This window comes from Myxocyprinus asiaticus, chromosome 37, assembly GCF_019703515.2.
Source record: "Myxocyprinus asiaticus isolate MX2 ecotype Aquarium Trade chromosome 37, UBuf_Myxa_2, whole genome shotgun sequence".
Classification (NCBI taxonomy): Eukaryota; Metazoa; Chordata; class Actinopteri; order Cypriniformes; family Catostomidae; genus Myxocyprinus; species Myxocyprinus asiaticus.
The window spans coordinates 8,564,156-8,587,460 of NC_059380.1; the positions used below are offsets into that span (position 1 = coordinate 8,564,156).

At 35.7% G+C, this 23,305-nt stretch overlaps 1 protein-coding gene across 2 annotated transcripts in view; it reads left to right on the forward strand.

Annotated features, from left to right (window-relative positions):
- The window catches only part of LOC127428206 (pleckstrin homology domain-containing family G member 5-like), a 58,484-nt gene extending 37,026 nt beyond the window's left edge, over positions 1 to 21,458 (forward strand). The window contains exons 9-20 of one of the 2 annotated variants that reach the window (XM_051676393.1): positions 6,527 to 6,718; positions 9,163 to 9,324; positions 10,376 to 10,471; positions 10,807 to 11,007; positions 12,179 to 12,289; positions 12,701 to 12,850; positions 13,361 to 13,498; positions 13,699 to 13,818; positions 14,391 to 14,639; positions 15,228 to 15,358; positions 16,189 to 17,190; positions 20,032 to 21,458. In XM_051676393.1, coding sequence (XP_051532353.1) covers positions 6,527 to 6,718; positions 9,163 to 9,324; positions 10,376 to 10,471; positions 10,807 to 11,007; positions 12,179 to 12,289; positions 12,701 to 12,850; positions 13,361 to 13,498; positions 13,699 to 13,818; positions 14,391 to 14,639; positions 15,228 to 15,358; positions 16,189 to 17,190; positions 20,032 to 20,041 — 2,562 coding nt within the window. In that variant the 3' untranslated portion in view covers positions 20,042 to 21,458. Of the gene's footprint in view, positions 1 to 6,526; positions 6,719 to 9,162; positions 9,325 to 10,375; positions 10,472 to 10,806; positions 11,008 to 12,178; positions 12,290 to 12,700; positions 12,851 to 13,360; positions 13,499 to 13,698; positions 13,819 to 14,390; positions 14,640 to 15,227; positions 15,359 to 16,188; positions 17,443 to 20,031 lie in introns of those variants that run through there. The other variant, XM_051676392.1, reaches the window with a different exon arrangement.
- Positions 21,459 to 23,305: the final 1,847 nt, after the last annotated feature.

A 23,305-nucleotide genomic window follows, 5' to 3' on the forward strand; every position in this document is an offset into this window, starting at 1 on the left:
GAACGTAACCGAAAATGGGAATGAAATCCCATTTAATTGTTCCAGAGTGAAAACATTAGTTTAAAATGCTGGTAACTGGTTAATAACTGGTTCATTTTGTTCTGATAATTAACACAGTAAATGTTCAGAATTACACCACCTTCTGTTGCTGGAAAAAATGGAGCTTCTCTCTTTTTAGTAGAACACATGCGTACGCTTTGATTCTGAAGGAAACTGCTAGTTTATAAACCAAAGTTGATGAAAAATCATTCGGCCCCCAAAAGGTGACATTTTATTGATTTTAGGTGGCCAAATGAATATTTGAAATATGTTCAATGTTTTTGGGTATATATTTAATATTAAGAATACATAGGCTACTGTATATACATGCTTGTTATGTTTTTTATCCTGATAATTCCTTCCACACGTTTCTCTTGTGAGATCTGACAACACTGCATCGACACAATCAGAAGGCCGTAACCGGAATGAAAAAATACAGTTTCTGCTCAGAACGAACCGAAATGAAAAACATTTTGTTTTTTGTCCCTGATACTTACTTTGGGGAAAAAAACCTTCAAGAATGTATTTCTACTTGAGTTAAGTTACTTTTGTTGGTGCAGTCTAATTTATTAGGTAAATTTATTCTGATTAAATAAGATTTTCAGTTGAATAAAAAAAGCTAAATTTAGATGTTACCATACAGTATGAAGCACTTTTTTATTTTATTTATTTTTTATTTTTTTTATTTTTATAGAGTACAAGAAACACAAAAAATAAAGACTTGGCTTCTGGTGTTCGATAAAAATAATTTGTATGCATTCAGTCCTCATTTATGTGGGATCCTGTTTCAGCCACGACTAATGTGATGTGTATCTAAAAATGACAGGTGCAATTCGCTCAGAAGATATAAGGCAGCGATATTGTCTCTGTACTGTAAGGTTTCTTATACTGTACTGTGCAAAAAGGTCAAATGTGTGCTGAGCCATAACCAGCCTGGATACATAACTGGCCATAAAAATGATTGTCAAGCCATACAGGAGAGATAAGATAGATAAGGCACAAACTGGTGCAGAGTGGGCAGGAAGAATGGCATGAGTTTGTTGCTCCACCTCCTATCAGCTCGGGCACCAGGGTCAAAGGGCACAATACAAGCAGAAGAGCAACGCATAACCAGTGAGAGACACATGAGGAACTACACATTCAGAGAAATAAGAAAAAAGAAGAGAGAAAAATCTAAATTTTAAGGAACTGTTAGGTGGATACCAAAGATTTCGGTCATCATCTATTGTGTTTCTTTTCAGAAGTGATAACTCTTCAACCATGCAGGTTACTGCCTCAAAACTACAAAAAGAAGTGAAGAGGACTAAATGTTTTTATCTTTTTACACTCTGTAAATTACAGTTTATTTAAAGTTCCTATGTGTGGGTTTCTACCTGGGCTGCTTTGTTATGTGGAGACGTTCTTTGAGATGATCTTCTGAGTTGTTGGATCTTCGACATCCAGAACGTCTTCTGGAACTATTCCATCTGCACCATTAAGTCTTACATCCTCTTGCATGGTAGAGAAACCCGTGCCAGCGTGGAAATGCTGAATTTCCGTCAGAGGACATGGAATGTGCCCATCATGTCAACTTTGCCGGAGGTTCCTGCTGGAATGCTGATCCACTACAGTCCTCTGAATGAGCTTCCCCGGATTCAAGCCCACAGGCCTCATGCCACGGGACTGGTGGCCGCCCGCGTGCAGCGATTTGAAGCTGAGAGTACACCGCCTCCCAGCCCCACACCTGTGGCTACACCAACCTCTCCTAATAGCCCCTTGTATTCACCAGAAGATACTAAACAAGGGATCAAGGTAGTGCTGCATTATACAAGTGTAATATCAAACGTTGAGTTCAGGATAAGTTTGTCATGTTAATACTTACTGGATTATCCATCCAAATGATCACTGTGTAATTGAAAGCAATAAGCCAGGAGAGTCTGTGCGTTAAAGTGATTTTACCATGGGAAATTGGTGTTCTTAAGCGCAAAGGGGACTTGAGCGGCTTATTGCTTTTTTTCAAAGGAATATTCCGGCTTCAATACAAGTTAAACTCAATTGACAGGGGATGGCATGAGGATGAGTAAATGATGAGAGAATATTCATTTTTGGGTGAACTATCCCTTTAAAATACTCACAGTTTCAAAAGTATAGCCACAATACGTAAACAATATTTAAGATAACATGATTTTAGTGTGATAAAATCGATTACCTACTCTCAGAATTAAGAGAATTATCCATTTTATGGTAGTATTTCTATAAATACATGTCAAATATAAAACCTATAAGTTGCCACATATGGGCAGTTTTCATATTTATGATTTGTAGCTAATATAATTTTTCTTTTCAATGTGACTTTTTTCCCCCATTACAGTTTTTGTTATTTTCAAACACAATTTTTGCTTATTGTAGTTAGGTTTTCTTATGTGGGAAGCTGAAACTTAAATGATCTTGTGTGTTATCTTTATGTAGTATCATATGATTAGAGCTGTGTTACCAGGGAATTCTGGGTTAATGTGTAACTACTTACAGAAGCAACTGGAAATTTTAGCACTTTTGCAGGCCTAAGTGTTTCCTTATTTCTGTATGTGTAAAACGTGCCTCATCTTTACCACCTTTAACTTATTTATTGATATGGTCACATTGTGGAGGTTCCTAGAATCCTCCTAAGCACCCTGTAACAAAATGTTATATAAGGTAACCTAAAAAATGTGCTTCATATGGTACGATCTAAATAACAGGTTTCATTCAAGTCAAAAAGAATATTTAATATGAGTAAATCAACCTGATTTCATTAATGCACACCAACAAAAGTCATTTTTATGGGTTAGATCAAGTAGAAATAGATCCTTAAGTTAACAATTCAATGGTACCACTTTTTACAGTGTGATCTTAAAAAACTATTAAAGAACATCAATATTCAATGGTTAATATTCAGAAAATAGAAGGCAGGGGTGGATTTAGGCATAGGCGACATGGGCAGCTGCCCAGGGCGGCATCTTGCCGGGGGCGTCTCAAGGTGCCCACACAAAAATTGGGCGCCCTGAAGTCCACCAGCCATTTTATCTCCAACCACCAACAACTCCCAGCCGCCACACCCCGTCAACCTTCACAGAAGATGTGCATTAAACACTGTTCTGCAGTCAGCTCATGTCTCTTGTTGAGAGCTATTAATTTCAAGCCACTGAAAGAGCTTCTCTGGGATCAGTTGTTTTAGGTAGCTAAGGTAGCAAAACGAGCCCCTCCTCCTTGTTCCTTTCCCCTCTCTTCCTGCTCACACAATAGGAGGGCAGGATTCTTCAGTTACTATGACACCCGGACAGCCCTCCTCAGCAATGCAGTGGTCTGCTCTTTAGTGCTCTCAGCCTCCTTCAGGTTCACTCACACTCACGTATACACGCAAGCTGACAAGCCTCTAGAGGTGGATTTGAACGCACTACTCCATTTGTTCTCCTTTAAGAGTGAGCAGCGTCAGTGTAGCTTTTGTAAGGTCTTAGGGAGTGCAGAAGGGAAGCAGGTGGGACAAGCTTCATTTTGGGAGCAGCATGGGCCTGACTCTCTTTTGATGCCATGCAATGTTGTGTACTGCTTCGGAAATGCCTCTCACATCTATGGTGAGCTGAATACTGCTTGTCTTCTCTGTTTGACACTTTTTTTTAACTGAGACTTTTGTCTGCATTTTTAAATATAAGCTTTTCAAATGGTGTTTATAAAATAAATATTTCAGAATTTGGTGGGAAAAAATTGTGCAATGGTTCACTTATTTACAATCTGTATTGCTGTATATGTGTAGGGGTGATTGATGCATAACATGCCATGGACTTTTTAAAAAACTTTTTATCAATATCAAGATATTAATTTCAAGTAACATCTCCAACTTCTTTTTTCAGCAATTTTAACACCTTTTTGCCTTCACTAGTTCATTGAATGTACTGTATATGAATATGAATAAAAGCTCATAAAAGTTGCATGCATAATAATTTTAATTTAGCAAAATGCAGTTTAAAAATTTTTTTAGATGGAGTATAGCATGTCACACTGAAGGACTTGCCAACTTCCCAAAAGTGTTCCATGCCATAATCTTTCACATATATCTTCTAATAGCTATAGCACACAAGCATGTAGGTTCATATTTAAAGGAAAACAAAAGAGAATTTTCAGTGTTGTTTAATTTATTAATAAATGAACCAAAATCAGCCTTTTTTGCTTAGTTACTGTAGGTGTATACACAATGTTCACTTTGTGTTTCTCAGAAAGTAACTGGCCAAACAAATGAGTCAAACAGGTTCTCCGGATGGACATATAGACCAAGAACATGTCAGTTTGTCATTTTTGAAGGATGACTTCAGTGGGTTTTCAGAAACCATGGCGACCTGTCAAATGCAGAAAGTAGGGGACAATTGATAAATACTTTTTTATTGTATTTTTTCAGAACTCATTAGGCACTTCATATATGTTACATTGGTCTGTCCAAAATGGTCTTTTGTGAAGTCAAATGTTCTCCATAATACGTTAATGAAGTTCTCTTCTGACCTGTTTGAAGCGATTGTTTGCTTCATGAAATGATTAAGAACATATTGATTTAATCTAAAAAAAATTATCTGGTTAAGTAACAATGGCTTGAAATGGCTTTAATTTACATCATGAGGACCATCTTGGGCACCAAGAACACAGAACATTCCATCTCTTCAAAGGCATCGACATTGTCCTAGAATATTGGCCAATGAATCAACCCTCAAGAAAAATGCCAGATTTGTTTTTAACCCATTGTATTTGCATTTTCCACTGAAAAGAAGGGCGTCATCAGAACACATTGTCCAAGCAGTGAGTCCCAAAGGACATTGAGTGGCTTTCCCCGCTACACTCCTGCGTTCTACATTTTGCTCCATTGTCGTGAGCAGGGAAAAGCCTTTCCCCTGTTTTCGTAGACTCGCCTTGCCTCTTTTCCTGTTGTTGCTGAAGGGTTCCTCTCGCTCGCTTAGGTCATAGGGTTCGCTCACTCTTGTCAGTCAGGTCTCTGATTAACCTTTCTGTGGGGAGAATGTTGGCAAAACCCAAACAACCTTTTCACCTGTTGACAGCAGAATGTGCTTCCTAAGGTCAATATAGAGTTTTGTCTACGCACATGTGCAACCCCATCCTCAGGTGAAAGATGTCCCTGAATGTACATAGATGGTCCGAGAACAAGCCTGTCTTTGTTTATGTGTAATGTTTTGTTTGTGCTTTTCCTTACCTGTCAGCGCCAGGCTATGTCTGCCACTTAAAATTCCAGAGCCCAGTCTGGCGACTTTAAAACTCTTATAGAGAGCAAAAAGTGGCTGCTTTGACCTGTTGTCAAATTTTGTATGACAGAAGCATTTCTTTTGATAATAGAGTTATTGTTACATCCAGGGTCCAAAATTAATTCTCGCTATGTGCCACATAAAAGTAAAAATTGGCTTTTGGTGAATATGTAAAACTGTGTTACTCGCTCGTTGGCCGGTAACTTTATTAGGTATTGTAACTGCAACATGGTATATTTACAATTCTAATTCTCAGTGATTTAAGTGACATGCGCAATTCAAAGACATACAAACTGTCTACTTCCTAACCAAAATCTATTGAGGTCTGTTGCATGTCTTGTTACAACTTTCACGTCAGTGGAAAATTTACCGTTAGAAGTTTATCTAGGAAGCCTAAAGTAATTTTTTCTCCCGAACTCCATGTGGCAACTCATATGTGGAATATTCCTCACAGTAAGCCACCAAAATGAAAATATGAAGAACAAAATAATGATGGGATTTGATAGTGCAGTTTCACTGAGAAGCTTATACTTGATGCTGCGAGTGACACAATTGCCTGTGCTGTTTGCCCCTATGCAGGGGATCAGTTTTATAGGTACAAAAATATGTTTTTCAATTTAAAAATAATGCAAAATAAAGGCTGATAAAAATTCTTAATTCTCTATTTAATTATGACAAAAAGTTTATTTTGTACCCTGGTTACATCTTCATTTTATTTAGCTTGTCTGTGCCTTTGCTGGACTACAAGTAAAAAATCTAAACAAAATAGATTTAACATTGAACGTGTTGACATTCGCTTTCTGTAATTATGCTTAATAAGCCGCCAATGTCATGAAATTGCCTTAAATGGCGTTCCTTTATCGAGTTCATAAACAGTTTTATGGTCATAAACAATCAGTAAAAAACGATCGACACGGGCAATACATTTTTTAATTGTTTCAGCCCATTACCCCGATTTTGCTCTGCATGTAAACACCTTTACCAGTTTTCTTACTGGCTTATCTGAAGTGCGCAAGTTTTCTGTGAATGCATGATTACGTTTTGACATCAAAAGCAGAGAATAACCCGATAATTTCAAATCTTATGTAAACACAATTTTCTTGGGTTGACAGATTTTTTTGAATAAGCTGATTTTTGATAACTATCTGTGGATATAAAAGCACTTATTAGTAAACATACAGTTTGGAACAACTCTGTTTACATGTGTTCGCTCTCCCTCTCTGTCACAGAGTCAAGCGCGTCGGCGAAAGAACATGCCGGAGTTTCTGGGCGATGCCAGCGTCCCCATTCAAGACTCAGTATCCCAGTTGGGCAGTTCTCTCTCAGGCTCAATAATGGGTACAGACCGTTGGAGGAACCGTGCAGCCAGCCGCTTCAGCGGCCTCTTCAGTTCCAACTCAGGAAACGTCACTCTTGGCAAGGTCAGCATCTGTGAGCATCCTATAGATTTACATGCGTAAAGCAGTTTCTTATACAGTATACAAAAATCATTTGCCTATTCTTGGCAAGCTTGTTGCATTTCACACTTGAGCTGCTGCAAAACCGGTATGGAAGAGATACCAAACTGTTAAGCCCCACTTAACACTGTGCTTGTCGAACCAAAAACAGAAACAAGTACAAGTAGACTTTTCCTTTAAGTGACTGTGTGCAGGATGTAAATGAATGGCTTTGTATAGTTGCTCTTCCTCTCACACGTGCAGCGCCCTTTGGTGGCTTATTTGTTAGCAAGCCCTAATGATTTAGGTTGGTTTACACCCTCTGCCTGGCCCCAGGAGTGTAAACTGGGGTCAGAGCTCAGGCTGGATCCTCTTCCTCTCAATATGACACTTGTAAAAAATCTCATAATAGCCTGACGTTGGTCCGGTATGGACAACAATGCCTGCTTGGGGGTGACCATAGCTTATGAGATCATTAAATTTGCCATGGGATAATCCCCATTCTGTAAACAATGCACTTTAGTATACACATATATATATATATATATATATACACACACACACACACACACACACACTACCGGTCAAAAGTTTTGAAACATTTGACTGAAATGTTTCTCATGATCTTAAAAATTTTGATCTGAAGGTGTATGCTTAAATGTTTGAAATTAGTTTTGTAGACAAAAATATAATTGTGCCACCATATTGATTTGTTTCATTATTAAACTAAAATGTAATAACAATATATATATATATCAAGTCATCAATTTAAATATATATATATATATATATTTAAATTGATGACTTGGACCAAATAATAAAGGAAAGCATCCAATAAGTGCCCAACATAGATGGGAACTCCTTCAATACTGTTTAAAAAGCATCCCAGGGTGATACCTCAAGAAGTTGGTTGAGAAAATGTCAAGAGTACATGTCTGCAAATTCTAGGCAAAGGGTGACTACTTTGAAGATGCTAAAATATAACACATGTTTGATTTATTTTGGATTTTGTTTAGTCACAACATAATTTCCATAGTTCCATTTATGTTATTCCATAGTTTTGATGACTTTACTATTATTCTAAAATGTGAAGAAAAAAATTATAATAATGAATGAGTGTTTCAAAACTTTTGACCGGTAGTGTATATACTGTATATTATGGGTAATCATATTGTTTTTAATTTTACAAATATAATATCTAATATGGGGTTAAACAAAGAAAGAATATGAGTAGCTGACATGAAATACTTTTGAAAAGTTTACATGTCCTGCGGTGTAAAATGGTATTCTCCATCTAAAACTACTGTGTATACCTCATATTAAAAGAAGAAAAAACTAATTGCCAATGGAGTAAGAAAAATTAACTTAGAATTTACCTTTGAATTTAAAAAAAAAAAATTCGTACCCCACTGGCAAATAGTTTTTCCTTGTTATAAGCATAGACAAAATTTTGTACGATTTCTCTGAAAACAAGAAAAACAAACTACTCAGTAAGAAATTATTTTTTGCAGTGCACGTGGAATATTTGTACTTTTAAAAACTTACACTGCACGACCATATAAAATGAACTAGCAAAGTCAAAAAAGGGATTAAACAGGGTGAAACACTTCAAAGAATTAGTGACCAATTACACGGCCTTAGATATACAATTGTCTTTATTAATTATTAAAAATGTTAAAGTCAACTTGAAATCAATATTGACCCTGCATGTTCCTGATCTTAGTCTGAACATTTCATCAGCATGTGTTATTCCAAATAAAAAAAACATTTAGCTCAAAATGTACACTGCAAAAAATCTTTTTTGTCTTGTTTTCCAGTAAATGTATCTGAACTGTCCTAAAATGAGATCAATTCACTTGAGAAGCAAAATGACATAAAATATTTTTTTGCTATTACAGTAGTAACGTTTATGCTTATAACAAGAAAAAATAATTTGCCAATGGGATAAGAAAAAAAAATTATATGAAAAATGTTTTAAAAGTTTATTCTTCTTACCCCATTGGCAAATAGTTTTTCTTGTTTTAAGCATAAAGCCCACTAGATTTCTCTGAAAACAAGACTTAATATCTTGTCATTTTACTTTTCAAGTAATTTTTGTCTTGTTTTAAGTATGTTAAGATTTTACTGAAAAATAAGACATAAATACTGAGTGACGTCACTTAGGCTATTGGATTATGTCAACCAATAGGCTAATAGCTATTGAAGCATTTATTTAGCAAACTCATCTGGCTCCACCCTGGCATGTAACGATCACATTTTTTTATTTTTGTTACACTCAGAAATATGTCATATTATGGAAGTAAAATTGGTTGTGAACAGCAATTCACATCGAATTTAACCTAAAATCTAAAAAAGTCCACGTAATGACATTTAATGATTCTATTACCTATTTTCTATTTGTTGTTATTTTTAATAATTGGTGTTCTCAGGAGTGTGATCGTGTGGACCAGTTACAGAGTAAGCTGTACTCCTACACTATGTTTGGATTACCAAAGATGCCACAGCAGCTCTCCTTCCACAGGGACTCATGGGAAGAAGAGCCTAACCTGGAGCTAGAGGAGAGCTGGAAGCAGCTACTGGAGAACCCTGAGGTACAGCACATTCTCCTTTACCCTGAAAGACCCAAGCATAGAGATTGATGACATGTTTTCTTTTTTCCTCCTTGATCGTGTTTTTAGGAAGCCACAGCTTATAAAAATCTTGATTTTTAAGCATAGTTTGTTTTGGGATGAATCTTGTGGAACTTCAGAAAACAATAACAGTCTATGGGAAAATCTCGATTTTTAAGCACATTTAGTTTTGACATGACTAACGTGTGATTTTAGCATGCTGTAACATTCAGTATGCTATTTTCTCCCCACCAAAACCTTTGTTGTGATACAGTTCAGAGTGTCAGCTACTGTTATGTGTAGATTCTTTTTTACAATTTATAAAAAATAAAATAAAATAGGTAAGTAGGTATTATCTAAATGCTTTAAACAAACATTGCAATCTTGCTATGATGGGTCTTTATAAATGCTAAGTGAAATTCAGCGCACTGTTTTTATTCTGTTGTGCATTTTTATATTGTGTCATTAGGATGTTATAAACCATAATAAATTGAGGATGAATGCTATCTGACTTCTTGTGCAATAAGAAACTTGTCATGTTAAGCGCCATAAATCAGTAATGAATGGTTTATGACTTCTGTTTTTACATTGATGTTTTTGTGTTTGGGCTTTGCTATCATGGAGATTGCTGTTTTATTGCTCTTGTTGTAATCAGTTGTGTAAAGTCTGGTAACACTGACCCAACACACTGCAGTATTTAAGCATGTCACAGAAAAGAGTGCTGTTGTACTGAGTCATTGCTTCGCATCGGGACCTTGATCACCTTTCGGGGTTTATATTGCGATTGGTTTACATTGTACCTTACAAATTAAAAAGGCAAAATTACGATGTTTAAAATGTTGCTGTTTGTTGGCATTTGTTGCACTGTAAAAAGTGGTTACATGCAGTAACCTTAAGTTGTCATTACACTTTATCTGACCCAATAAAAAACAGTACGCATTTTTGGAAATGTTGAGCAAAGTGTACTCTTCACTGTCAAGTAAGTAGTATGTGAAAATATTCATAAAAATATTGTTTTTATATGTTTTTGTAGCATTTAACTAAGCGCCAGTGCCATCAGCAGGAGGCAATATGGGAATTACTGCAGACAGAGTCAGACTACATCAAGAAACTACACGTCATTACTGATGTAAGAGTCAGTTGCAGCGAAATAATTGATATTCACTTGATTGCATAAACACTATTGGAAAAGGTCTCATATAATTTATAATAATATTATAACTCATTTATTAATGTGTTTCACTTGCGCAATATCACACGAGCAAGGGTGCAATATTATACACTTGCTCATGTGATATTGCTTTAATACAACAGTTCAATTGTAAAACTAACATTTCAGAAAAAAATATGGCCCATTTGTTATTTTTTCCTGACAGTGGAAATAGTTCCAGAAGGGTGCATGCGCACATTTTTAAGCTCCTAATATTACATATTTTGCCACAATTTCTCTCTTTCTGTCACCAGCTGTTTCTATGTGGACTGCTAAACTTGCAGGAGAGTGGTTTACTGAGTGAAGTGGAACCTGTGCGTCTCTTCAGTAATATTCAGGACATTGTACAACTGCATACATCCCTATGGGCTGAGATCATGCTGCCTGCACTGGAGAAAGCCAGACAGAAACGAACACTGCTCGACCCCAGTGACCTGTATCAGGGCTTTAGCACTGTGAGTTTGTACACACAGGAAACACTAGCACAGATAAACACAGCTGCGTCACTCATTCTTGATATCCAGCAGTCTCAGACCAACCGAAGAGAGCGCTCTTGGCAAGTGGTGATCATAAAGAAACATCCATATTCAGTGCATCCATTTCCAAATGTTTATTAAATGATACAGTGGCCCCAAAATGTATTGGTAGTTGTGACATAAGTCTCACTTAAAATATAAACATTTCATTGCATTAGATAAAATGCAGCATCTGCAAACAAATTATGCTAGATGTTTCTCAGAACTAACTTCACTTCTCAGAGCTATTTTTGAATGACTTTTAGCCAACTGGTGTCAAGGTGGTTTTTAGTGGATGTATAAAGTTGGCTCAGAGTAACCTAGCAGACTATCCACAGACATAGTTCATCACATTAACTATGTTCCACTAAGTTTGACAACCAAAAAGTGTGCAAATACATTTCTGTTAACTTTTACCAATATATCTATTGTTTTACCACTTTAAACCTAGCTTGAAAAGCATGCTATCTTTCTTTTAAAAAAACACTGTTTGGTTTTATATTTTGTTAGCCAATGAAAGACTTTCAGACATTTTTAAGTGTGTCTTAAATGTCCATATTGTTTTTGGGGCAATCAGTCTATAAATTCAAAGGTAATGTGCTAAAAAAGTAAAAAAAAAAAAAAAAAAAAAAAAACAGGTAATTGAGCAGATAATGATGAATCAAAATGAAAAACAAAAAACAAGCCCAAAACAAGAGGGTTTCAGACCCAGATGTTACAGTAGGCATACAGTCATTCACATTTGTAAATATGGTCTTGCTGTCCTGATTTTATTTTTTGGGTAACGCTACAGTAAGTTTCTATTGGTTCATATGAAACAGTAGGTTGACTTTTCTTTAGCTAAAATCGGTCTGTACTTACCATAATGCGAAACACTGCCCCCACTGGCCAGAGCGGGAACTGTTGTTAGGGGTATTGGCATGTGTGAGCCCCATTTTCCGGGTGTAATGTCCATGGAGGGGCGCCAAAAGCGAGTTGCGATGCGAGTTGTTTTCAGCTGCGCAGGCTTTAATATAGTTAATAGATATCTATATTAAATAAACTGTAGTTTTATAAATAATTTTTAACAAATACAACCTGATTGTAAAGTGTTACCATTTTTTGTGTGCAGTTTGGTTTCAGATTCAAGCCTTACATACATTACTGCATGGAGGAAGAGGGCTGTATGGAGTACATGCGCACTTTACTGAAATACAATGAGCTCTTCAGAATATACGTAACTGTGAGTAATTATTACCAGGTTGAACTTCGAATTATTACATTCGGACGATCTTCAACCAGACACATTGACCTTTGATGAATTTAGTCTCTCTGTAAATATAAAAGCTCCTCTAAATCTTTATTACATACAGTATATATGAGAGCAATGAGAGATGAGAGGTTTTTAACATAATTACCAGTATCTCTGTTGTAATGTAATGTCACTAGCAATGACAGGCAGATGAAGACGAGATGATGTGAAGAACCTAAGTGCAGTTTATTTACTTGACTAGACTTGACTTGAAAACCGAACAACGTTAAATTAACACATTTAATCGTGACATGTAACAGCAGTCCTCATTATGACTTTTGTAGTCTGCTTGTGCTGTGAGTGTACGTTTATGATTGTTCACCTAACTTTTCTACCCTGCAGTGGGCTGAGACTCATAAACAGTGCAACCGGCTGAAGCTGACAGATATGTTAGTGAAGCCTCATCAGAGACTTACTAAATACCCACTGCTGCTTAAGAGCGTGCTGAAAAAAACTGATGACCAGCCAACTCGAGAGGCCATAAACAGAATGGTAAATAACATGTATAAAAAATCTTCATAGGAATTGAGGCACATCCACACATTCAGTATATAAAGTATAATACATAACTATGTTTCCTGGAATGTAACATACTAGGCGATCTTAATGTAAAACTTTGCAGTAATGTAACTATATTATTTCCACTGATAGAGAAAGCAAATTTATTTACAAATCAAGTCAACAAAACAAACTGATTTCTTGATTAAATGACAGCACTGAAAAAAAATCACAGGTACATTCTGATGCATAATCTTTCTTGAATGCATTAAAACCAAATGCTTTATATGAAGGGAAAATAAATATGTGTATGCGTGTATGTATATACGTATATGGGAAAATTTAAGCATTCTATTATTATTTTCTATTCTAATCTATTAGATTAGACTTTATATATATTTTAAGTTATAAAATATATAAGTTATTATATATATATATATATATATATATTATTATTATTATTATTATTATTATTATTATTATTATTATTTTTATTTTTTTTAGGTGGCTGCTGTTGAATGCTTCATTAACAGTGTGGACTCTCAAATGAGACAAAGGGAGGAAAAACAGAAGCTGGCTGCCATTGCTGGTCGTATAGAGGCGTATGAGGCCGTGGAGGGGGCCAGTGAGGAAGTGGAGAGGGTGAGAATCATAAACTATCACTGCCTTGGTTTCAGAATGCTTGTTTATATGATACCTTGGGTGTGTTTTGTCATTTACAGAAAAAAAAGACATGTAACACCTATAAAACCCATGATTCTATGTGATCATGCTTTCAAGATCCATCACTCCTTGATGTGAGTCTCTGTAATCATCCATTTTGCTGTACATTGGTCTTTTAGATCCTCAAGGAATATAATAACTTTGACCTGACCGCTCCAGTGATGGGTGCCTCACCAGAAGAGACCCGTCAGCTGCTCTTAGAGGGAGCTCTAAAGATGAAGGAGGGGAAAGAAAGCAGGGTACTATGAGTTTTATATGCTGACATATTAAAAGAATAGTTCATCCCCCCAAAATATGGAAAATTCTGTTATTATTTATTCACCCTCATGCCATTCCATACCATACGACTTTCTTTCTTGGAACAAAAAAAGGTGAATTTTTGAAGAATATCCTGGCCACTTTTTAATGAAAATGAATAAGGACTGGTGCCATCAAGCTCCAAAATGACAATAAAAAAAAGTATAATAAACCACTTCCATTTCCGCCTGTTCCTCACAGAAAGCTGTTGTATGGCTTGGACTTGGAATATAGCACACAAGTCATATGGATCACTTTATGATACATTTATGGTGCTTTTTGTAATTTTGGACAGTCAGCTTTCACTTTTATTATATGGAAAAGAGTGGCAAGGATATTCTTTAAAAATTCACCTTTTGTTTTTCTACGAAAGAAAGAAAGGCATATGGGTTTGGAATGAAATGAGGTAAACTATTCCTTAGAAATTTAGCCAGCATTTCTAAGTTCTCCTTGTGAAGAAATATTTACAACAAACCGCCAATAGTGTCTCAAAGTTCTTCCCTGTCTCCGACAGATGGATGTGTACTGTTTCCTGTTCACTGATGTTCTGTTGATTACTAAGCCTGTGAAGCGAGTGGAAAAGGTGAAGGTGATCCGGCAGCCTCTCGTTATCCATTATGTGGTGTGCCGAGAACTGAAGGACCCCGGAAGCTTCCTCCTCATCTACCTCAATGAATTTCGTTGCGCCGTGGCCTCCTACTGCTTTCAGGCCAACAGTGGCGCTCAGGGCCGCAGCTGGATGGAGGCCATCTACAATGCACAGGTATAGTATAGTGAACCCTGTATACACCTTATTCAAAAATAAAGAATAAGCCACTTGAAACATTTTTCAAGCATGGATGGATTAGAATTGAATCTTTATTTATTGTCACACATCTGGGAAGAATAACATTTGTTTGCAAATTTCACGTGACATCACCATTATGTCATTATTTACTCTGCACAATAGACATACTGTAACTAAAATGTCTCAAACAGTAGTATGCTACATTCTTGTTACATGACCTCATGTCATGCTAAACCCTTATGCTGTTGTTGTTTCTGTGGCACACAAAAGCAGCAATTTTTAAGGAGGAATTATGTTCACACACACACTGACAAACAATTACAACTCTTTTTACATTCAATGACAGTTAAAAGCGATGGGTTGAGAAAACATGGAATATAGTACACAATTATTATGAGCTATTTTATGGTACTTTTATTATGTTTTTTGTCCTTTTTGGAGCTTGACAAATGTGGTCACTATGAACTTTCATTGTATGGAAAAGAGCTGCTTAAAGAGTCTAAAACTTCTTTTGTGTTCCACGAAAAAATTGTTGATTGTAATATGAAGTGTTACTTCATTCAGAATCAACTCCTGAGACTTCGTTCAGAGTCCCAGAGAGATGACGCAGATGACAGAGATGAGGATGAGACGGAAAGCAGCATGTCCACATCCAGCTCACCATCACTTCAATACAGAGAGCCACTAGATAAGAGGTACGGATTATGAATGGACTATTAACATTTATCTTGCATTGCATAAATAATATTATTAATTTGTTTGTACAATCAGAACAGAACCTTGTAGATTTTATTTTTTATAATTAAACATTACTGTAGAAGTGCAGTTTAATTTTTGCAAAATATCGGAATAGTGTTTCCATCCCATGTCTTTAAGAGAACAATATAGTCACTCCTGGGAAAACTGGCACAAACTAGGAATGAAAATGGAAGTTGAAGCCACTGTGGCTCTTGTATTGGATGTAATAAATTCAGAGTGTGCTGACAAAATGCTCCGACGAACTTTATGTTTGCTAGCGTTTAGTGGCAGATGCATTAAATCTGGGAACAAAAGCGTGTCAGACAGTTCTGGAAGGTATTAGTAGCCAATCATTTTGATGACAGGCGTTAGCATTTCAGAATAACCAGAGCAACATTTGAGATGCTATGAAATTATATTAATGATATTCTAAGTGAAATACTGTATGTATACACACTTTTTTGATGCGTATATATATTTGATAGGAATATATTGAGTAAATGTATTTCCATCTTGGTTTATGCACATGTACACCAAGGTTTACAAATGTATTCACCTCAAGTGAGCGTATACGTTTTTTAATGGCATTTTGGGGATTTTATTCACATCTTGGTGTTTCCATCCAGTAAATTTTATGTGAAATCCAAACACAGATGGAAACCCAGCTATTAACCGTGTGGCTTTTAGCATGACCAACCAACAACAATTGAATAAAAAATGACACAGAATATTTAGAGAAAGATCAAATCAAACAGTGCAATAAATGTTTTTTTTTTTTTGTCCAAAGCCTCTCCCTTTCGCCAAGTCACTCTGATGGATCAACTGAAACCCTTTCCTTGGCTGCAATGGAGGAAGTGGATGAGGTCGGGTCTTCTTCGACCAGAGAAATAGTGCAGACTGCATCCCTGAGAAGTTCGCTCTTCTCTGATTCGTCAAGCCTTCAGGATTCCCTATCAACTGATGCCGGCAGAACTCTGGAAGGCCTGGTTGATTTGGTCAACACAGACCTGGATCCAGAAAGTCGCTCTCTTTCTATAGACAGTGCATATGGAACTCTCTCACCGGAGTCCCTGATCACAGAACTGGACTTAAAGGGACGGATAGGCCAAAGTGAGGGAGAAGAAACCGATGCTGGAGAGGAAGAGGAGGCATTTGAGGATGATGAGGATGTAGATGAAGAGGATTCATTCACCTGGAATGGCTCTCAGATTACTGTAAACGAGTCCTACATTTTGGAAGACCGGTCAACCAATCAGAAGCCTGGCAAGAAGAACGACTTGGCTGGAATGTTTCAGGTCACGGGTTGCTGCTCCCAAACATTGCGGCGCCGTTCGCCTGTCCAGCCTCGCCAGGACTACATGCAGCACTTTACCGTCAGGTCACGCTCTGAGGATGACCTTCTTCAACACCTCACTGACCCTCTCCACAGCTTTGACAGGAGAGATGTCAGCAAAAGCCTGACACACCTCTCCAAACAAACGTTGCATAGCTCAGAGCTATTACAGACAGACGGGGGAAATGTTCAACAGGACTCCATGGCACTGTCAAGCAAAGTGATGGACAGTCTTAGTCGAAAAGAGGCCAGGCATGTGCAAAGGACCCTGAGCTGCCCCAATGGTCATGCAAATTGTGAGCTTTCAGAAATTGAGATATTGCCTCCTAGTGGACTGGAGGAAAAAAGTGATTTTGTGCTGACCCAGTACCCACATCAACAGCATAAGAAGCTGACAGTGGCTCAGTTGCACAGGATACGTGCCACCATGGTGCTCAATTCAACACTAACTGCCTCGTAAGTTTACACACATATGTGGTTTGCTTCTTCTTCATTGCTCAGAGTTTCATACTTTTGGTTTGACAATACAGTTTTAACCATTACATTAACATTACTGTTAATTATTAGGCTACTCATATGTAAGACAGTCGCTACAGTAAGTGTGGGTGAATATCACAAAAGATACTGAAGCCTATTTTTAAGACCACTAAGATGTTTTTGCATTGTGACAATTAAACACAGCCCCCAGTTGTCTTTAGCCTACTGTAAAATTATAATATCTCAATCTCATTATATATATATATATATATATATATATATATATATATATATATATATATATATATATAATGAGATGTATAGTATAATACAATATATAGTATATAATAAAATATATATTATAATATAAGATTTACGAATTTCAGTTGCATGTCAAATTTCCATCAAACTGAACATAGTAATCTTTAAATAATGTACATAGTATAAATTCAGAATAAATGTGATGTATTTAAATACTGTTTTTGAGGAATACACTGAAATGTTTTTGTTTTTTGCCCATTTTTATGCATTTCAGAACAAAATTGGAATTGTGCAATTTTAAACAAAATCATATTATAAAATTTTAAATATTTCGTTTTTTTATTTTATTTTTTTAAAGATTACTCAATTCAATTGGATGGAATTTTGTTATGAAACTGAAATGCATAACTCTTAAAATAATGTTGTTTTTTTTTGTTTGTTTTTTTTTTTGTGTATGAATTTTAAAAACTTTAAAAAATTATATATTTTTTTAACAATTCAACAACAAGTTTGATAAATTGCAAAGCTGTTATATTTGCTTTGGCATTAATTTAACTCATTTTAAACAGCAAAGTTAGGGATATTTAAATAAATCTAATTTAAACCATTTGTTTAAATCTTTAGATTGCCAGGAATCAGTTTTTTGAGTGACTATGCACCCGCCTAAACAATGTAATCTCACTAACAGCTTGCTAACAGATTGTTCCTGCACATTGTTACATCAAAGCTCTCCCTCATTGCCCAGACATGCCCACATTGTGTCCACTCATTGTTAATGTTCTCCTTAGAGTGTGGCAACAAGTTATTAGCAGTCAGTGTTTTGCATTGTAGACTCAACCCATTAGGAGACAATGTGTTCTTCTGATATACACTGGAGGCCAAAAGTTTGGAATAATATACAGATTTTGCTGTTTCGGAAGAAAATTGGTACTTTAATTCACCAAAGTGGCATTCAACTGATCACAAAGTATAGTCAGGACATTACTGATGTAAAAAAAACAGCACCATCACTATTTGAAAAAAGTAATTTTTGATCAAATCTAGACAGGCCCCATTTCCAGCAGCCATCACTCCAACACCTTATCCTTGAGTAATCATGCTAAATTGCTAATTTGGTACTAGAAAATCACTTGCCATTATATCAAACACTGCTGAAAGCTATTTGGTTTGATAAATGAAGCTTAACATTGTCTTTGTGTTTGTTTTGAGCTGCCACAGTATGCAATAGACTGGCATTTCTTAAGGTCAATATAAGGTCAAAAATGGCAAAAAAGAAACAGCTTTCTCTAGAAACTCTTCCGTAAATCATTGTTTTGAGGAATGAAGACTATACAATGCTTGAAATTGCCAAAAAAATGAAATACAAATTTTCATACAAAGGTGTACACAACAGTCTTCAAAGACAAAGGACAACTAGCTCTAACAAGGACAGAAAGAGATGTGGAGACCCAGATGTACAACTAAACAAGAGAATAAGTACATCAAAGTCTCTAGTTTGAGAAATAGGTGCCTCACATGTCCTCAGCTGACAGCTTCATTGAATTCTACCCGCTCAACACCAGTTTCATGTACAACAGTAAAGAGAAGACTCAGTGGTGCAGGCTTTATGGGAAGAATTGCAAAGAAAAAGACACTTTTGAAACAGAAATACAAAAAGAAATGGTTAGAGTGGGCAAAGAAACACAGACATTGGACAACAGAAAATTGGAAAGGAGCGTTATGGATCAGCTAGACTGTATGGTGAGAGGTGCCCACATCTATGGCAAGTGCTACAGGAAGTGTGGGGTGAAATGTCACCTGAGTATCTGGACAAACTGACAGCTAGAATGCCAAGGATCTGCAAAGCTGTCATTGTTGCACATGGAGGATTTTTTGATGAGAACTCTTTGAAGTAGTTTAAGAAGTTCTGAACATTTGTAATAGTAATTTTTCACTATATTAATGTCCTGCCTATACATTGTGATCAGCTGAATGCCACTTTGGTGAATAAAAGTACCAATTTATTTCCATAAGAGCAAAATCTGTACATTATTCCAAACTTTTGGCCGCCAGTGTAACTTTTAATAGTGTGAGACTCAGTGACCTCACAGTGGGGCTCAAAATATCTAGGCCCCTTTTTCTAGCAGTCTGTGGGAAGCTGGCATTTCAACATCCAGGTTTTTTTTTTCAACATCTCCAGTATCTTAATCTAATAATCTCTATCTCCACCCAGACTTATTAGGGAATTGTAGTTTGGAGAAAAAAAAAAAAAAAAAAAAAAAAAAAAAAAGAAGAAGAGAAAAAACCTTCAGAGAGAATACATATATCTGGGACATGGAGGACAGTTTTCCACTTTTTCCACGTATGATAACTGTTTTTACCTAGAGTAGAGTCTATTGTGGACTGTAACTGGTCCCTGATGTTTAATAGAGTGATTTGTTGTTATAAATGTTAAATTGCTTTGAAATGCTATAATTTTTCTGTGAAAATAATAGATGGATACTGTTAAATAGTTAGATCAATAAAATAGTTTTATGAATTATTTACTATTTATATTAACCTAATTGTCCTCTTTCCTAGGGAGGTGTAGTGTCTGAGTAAATGAAGCTGATGCCATTAGCTGGTCTATTGGTGGGACTTACACCTGGTCTTAGGTCCAAGACTACATATGCAAAGAAGCCACCACCTGTATCAATAACAGGGCTCCCAAATGGTTGACTTCTACCTGCAAAGCGAGAGACAACTCACTGACTCAGATATAAACACAGGAAGATCCAGGGAGAACCCTGTGAAACTCTCAGTAAACAGCCTTGACCATTTATTAATAATAATCGAATTTTCACCATAATGTCAATATTGTATTTCTAATGACCATCCATAAAAAGACATACATTATGTCTTGCAGTATGTCTGCCACTGAAAAAAAAGGGACTTGAGTTAAAGGTGCTGTGAGTGATTTCTTTTGTCTCAACTCCCTGACAGATACCACTGAAATAGATGTTTTGAAAAATCACATGTGTCTATGTGACAGCCCAAGGCACTTCATATAGCAAAAAAAAAAAAAAAAAAAAAAGAGTCAGCAGCGACCAGGGTTTTTTTAGCCAATCAGAAACACTCTTTGCCTCTCTGTCTTTTACATATTCAGGTTTGCTGACATTGCCTTGGATGAATTGTCTTTGGTGGGTGAAGGTTTTGAACAAAAGAAGTGGTCGAAGCAATGGTGCAGTTTAATTCAGTAACTAAGTCCAGCTGAAATCACTTATAGCACCTTCATTTTACAAAGCACCAGTAGTCAGGATTTTTGCAAAGTAAGTGACGGAATAGAATTCATTGTCATCTTTACTTTATAATACTTTCACATCAGTGTCAATTGACATATGTTTCTGACTTCTGACATTTGGTCTGTTCTCTAATTGCAATTTGTGAAAGTGAATACTGTGTTGAAGGTGAACTACCACACTAACATTACAAGTCAACATTATTGAGTAGTTTGATTACTTGAGATAATAATCTGAAGCAAGAACTACAGTATACCTAACTTTTATCAAACATTTTATTGTCACTGTTTGAATACCAAAAACGGGTCCATTTTGGTAATCAGGTTAAGCACAGCTTTTTCTTCTTTTTTTTTACTTTCTGGATGTCTCCTTTCCTGAACTGATAATAGCACTCAGACACTTGTGCACTTGACTCAAAACCATGTTGTAAATTAGTCTGCTGAGTTAAACGTGGTTGAATGCATTACTGCCCCCTTTTAAATATTTAAGGAACTCTGTTATCACAAAAACAATGAATATGATGAACTCTAAACCACTTTGAATCCCTGAATTCAAATTAATTGTAATTTGGTATAATAGAACCTGTGTGTTTCTTTACATGCTAGGTGATGTAGCTCCAGTCCTGAAGCACCCAAAAGATGAAAGACTCTTAAAGGTTTTAGGAATTTAATTAAAGCTGAAATTGCAGACTGAAAGTGTAATATCTGTTCCATTAGCGCCACCAGATGGAATTGCAAAAAAAAAAATAAAAAAAAAAATAAAATAAAAAATTATATATATATATATATATATATATATATATATATATATATATATATATATATATATATAAATTACTGTTTTTAAACGGCTTTCCTCAAATGCTTCCTCGATCTGCCATTGGTTTGAACAAACAGATAGTCCTGCCACAAACTCATGCCATGGAGCCTTTGTCATGTGGCTGGGACTAGGGACTCTCAGACAAACGAGGGCAATATTTTTTAAACGCCCAAGTATACAGTTTTTGAGGAAATCAGCCTACGAATGGCTTACTTATACTTTTTTCTGCATATTAAGGTGGAATAGGAAAAAATATTTAAGTATTTTAACATCGAATAAGTTACACACTTCAGCTGTAAAATAATATTCCAGGTTCAATACAAGTTAAGCTCAATTGACTGCATTTGTGGGACAGTGTTGATTACCACAAAAAAATAATTTTGACTCGTCCGTTCTTTTCTTTAAAAAAAGAAAAAAAAAGAAAAAAAAAGCTAAACTCTTGGTAACAGTGAGGTACTTTCAATGGAAGTGAATGGGGCAAATTCATAAATGTTAAAATATTCATTGTTTCAAAAATATAGCCACTACATGTAAACAATATTTGAATGATTTTTAGCAGAATAAAATCTCTTATTAAACTTTTCAGTGTAAAGTTATATCCAATTTTACTACTTCATTGCCATGACAAAGACCGTAAAAACAATTATTTAAACAACTTTACAGCTCAATATGAGTAATTATGCTACAATAATACATGAGTTTTAACATAAGAATTAATGTAAGTGATTTTATAGAATTATAAGATTCACATTTCTGCCTTTAAAGTCTCCAGAAATGGGCCCCATTCACTTCCATTGTAAGTGCCTCACTGTAACCTCAATTTGGCTTTTTTTTAAAAGAAAAGTAGGGCCAAGTCGAAATTATTTTTTGTGGTAATCAACATTATGCCACAAACATTGTTGATTGAGCTTAACTTGTATTAAACCCGGAATATTCCTTTAAATCAACATTGTGAGAAAAATGAAAAAAGAATGACTGTGGACTACTTTTGCTTCGAGCGCCACAATAATCAGCTTTGCTGTTTTTTTTTTTTTTGTTGTTTTTTTTTTTTTTTTTTTAGTGTTCTGTAAATATGTTATTTATTGAGCCTGCATGCTTTGTTTTATAAAAAAATATCCTTATTATTCATGCCTTTTGATTGTTATGTCTCTTTTTGCTATTTGAATGGTCAGCACTGTTTCAAATGTTTCAAATTTGTCTTTTATAAAATAAGGGCTGAATCCATGTCCCGGGACCTTATCAGTTTACATACTGTATGTAGCTTACATATTTACAGTTAACAAATGTGCACCTGCTCCCAAAAGAAAGAAAGAGAGCACAACACACACAAACTTCCGATTAAAATTCAAATGCCAACCCCACTGCCAAAATGCATCCATTTTATTTGTTTGTTTGTATACAAAACTAAATGAATGACAATCAGTTGTTAAGGTTTTTGTTGTTGTTTCTTTATGTAACTGTTAAGAGCGACACATTTTTAGAGCACAGTTGTCCGCTCCTGTCCTGCCAAAGATTAAATTGCAATATTCTCTTACTCCATAAGATAGCAGCAAAAATCTGCTTTTTTAAAGCATTGGCTTTTGTTTACACAGCTAATGGGAAGACGTGAGGTCATTTAACTCACTTTTCAACATTAGCTTCTATGTTAAGTGAACTTAAAAATAAGCTTGAAAACAAGTAAAATCCACTAAGGCGCTTTAAGTATTCTTGCTCATAGAAATAAATATGCTAGCTAGAGATGCTTATCATATACTGTC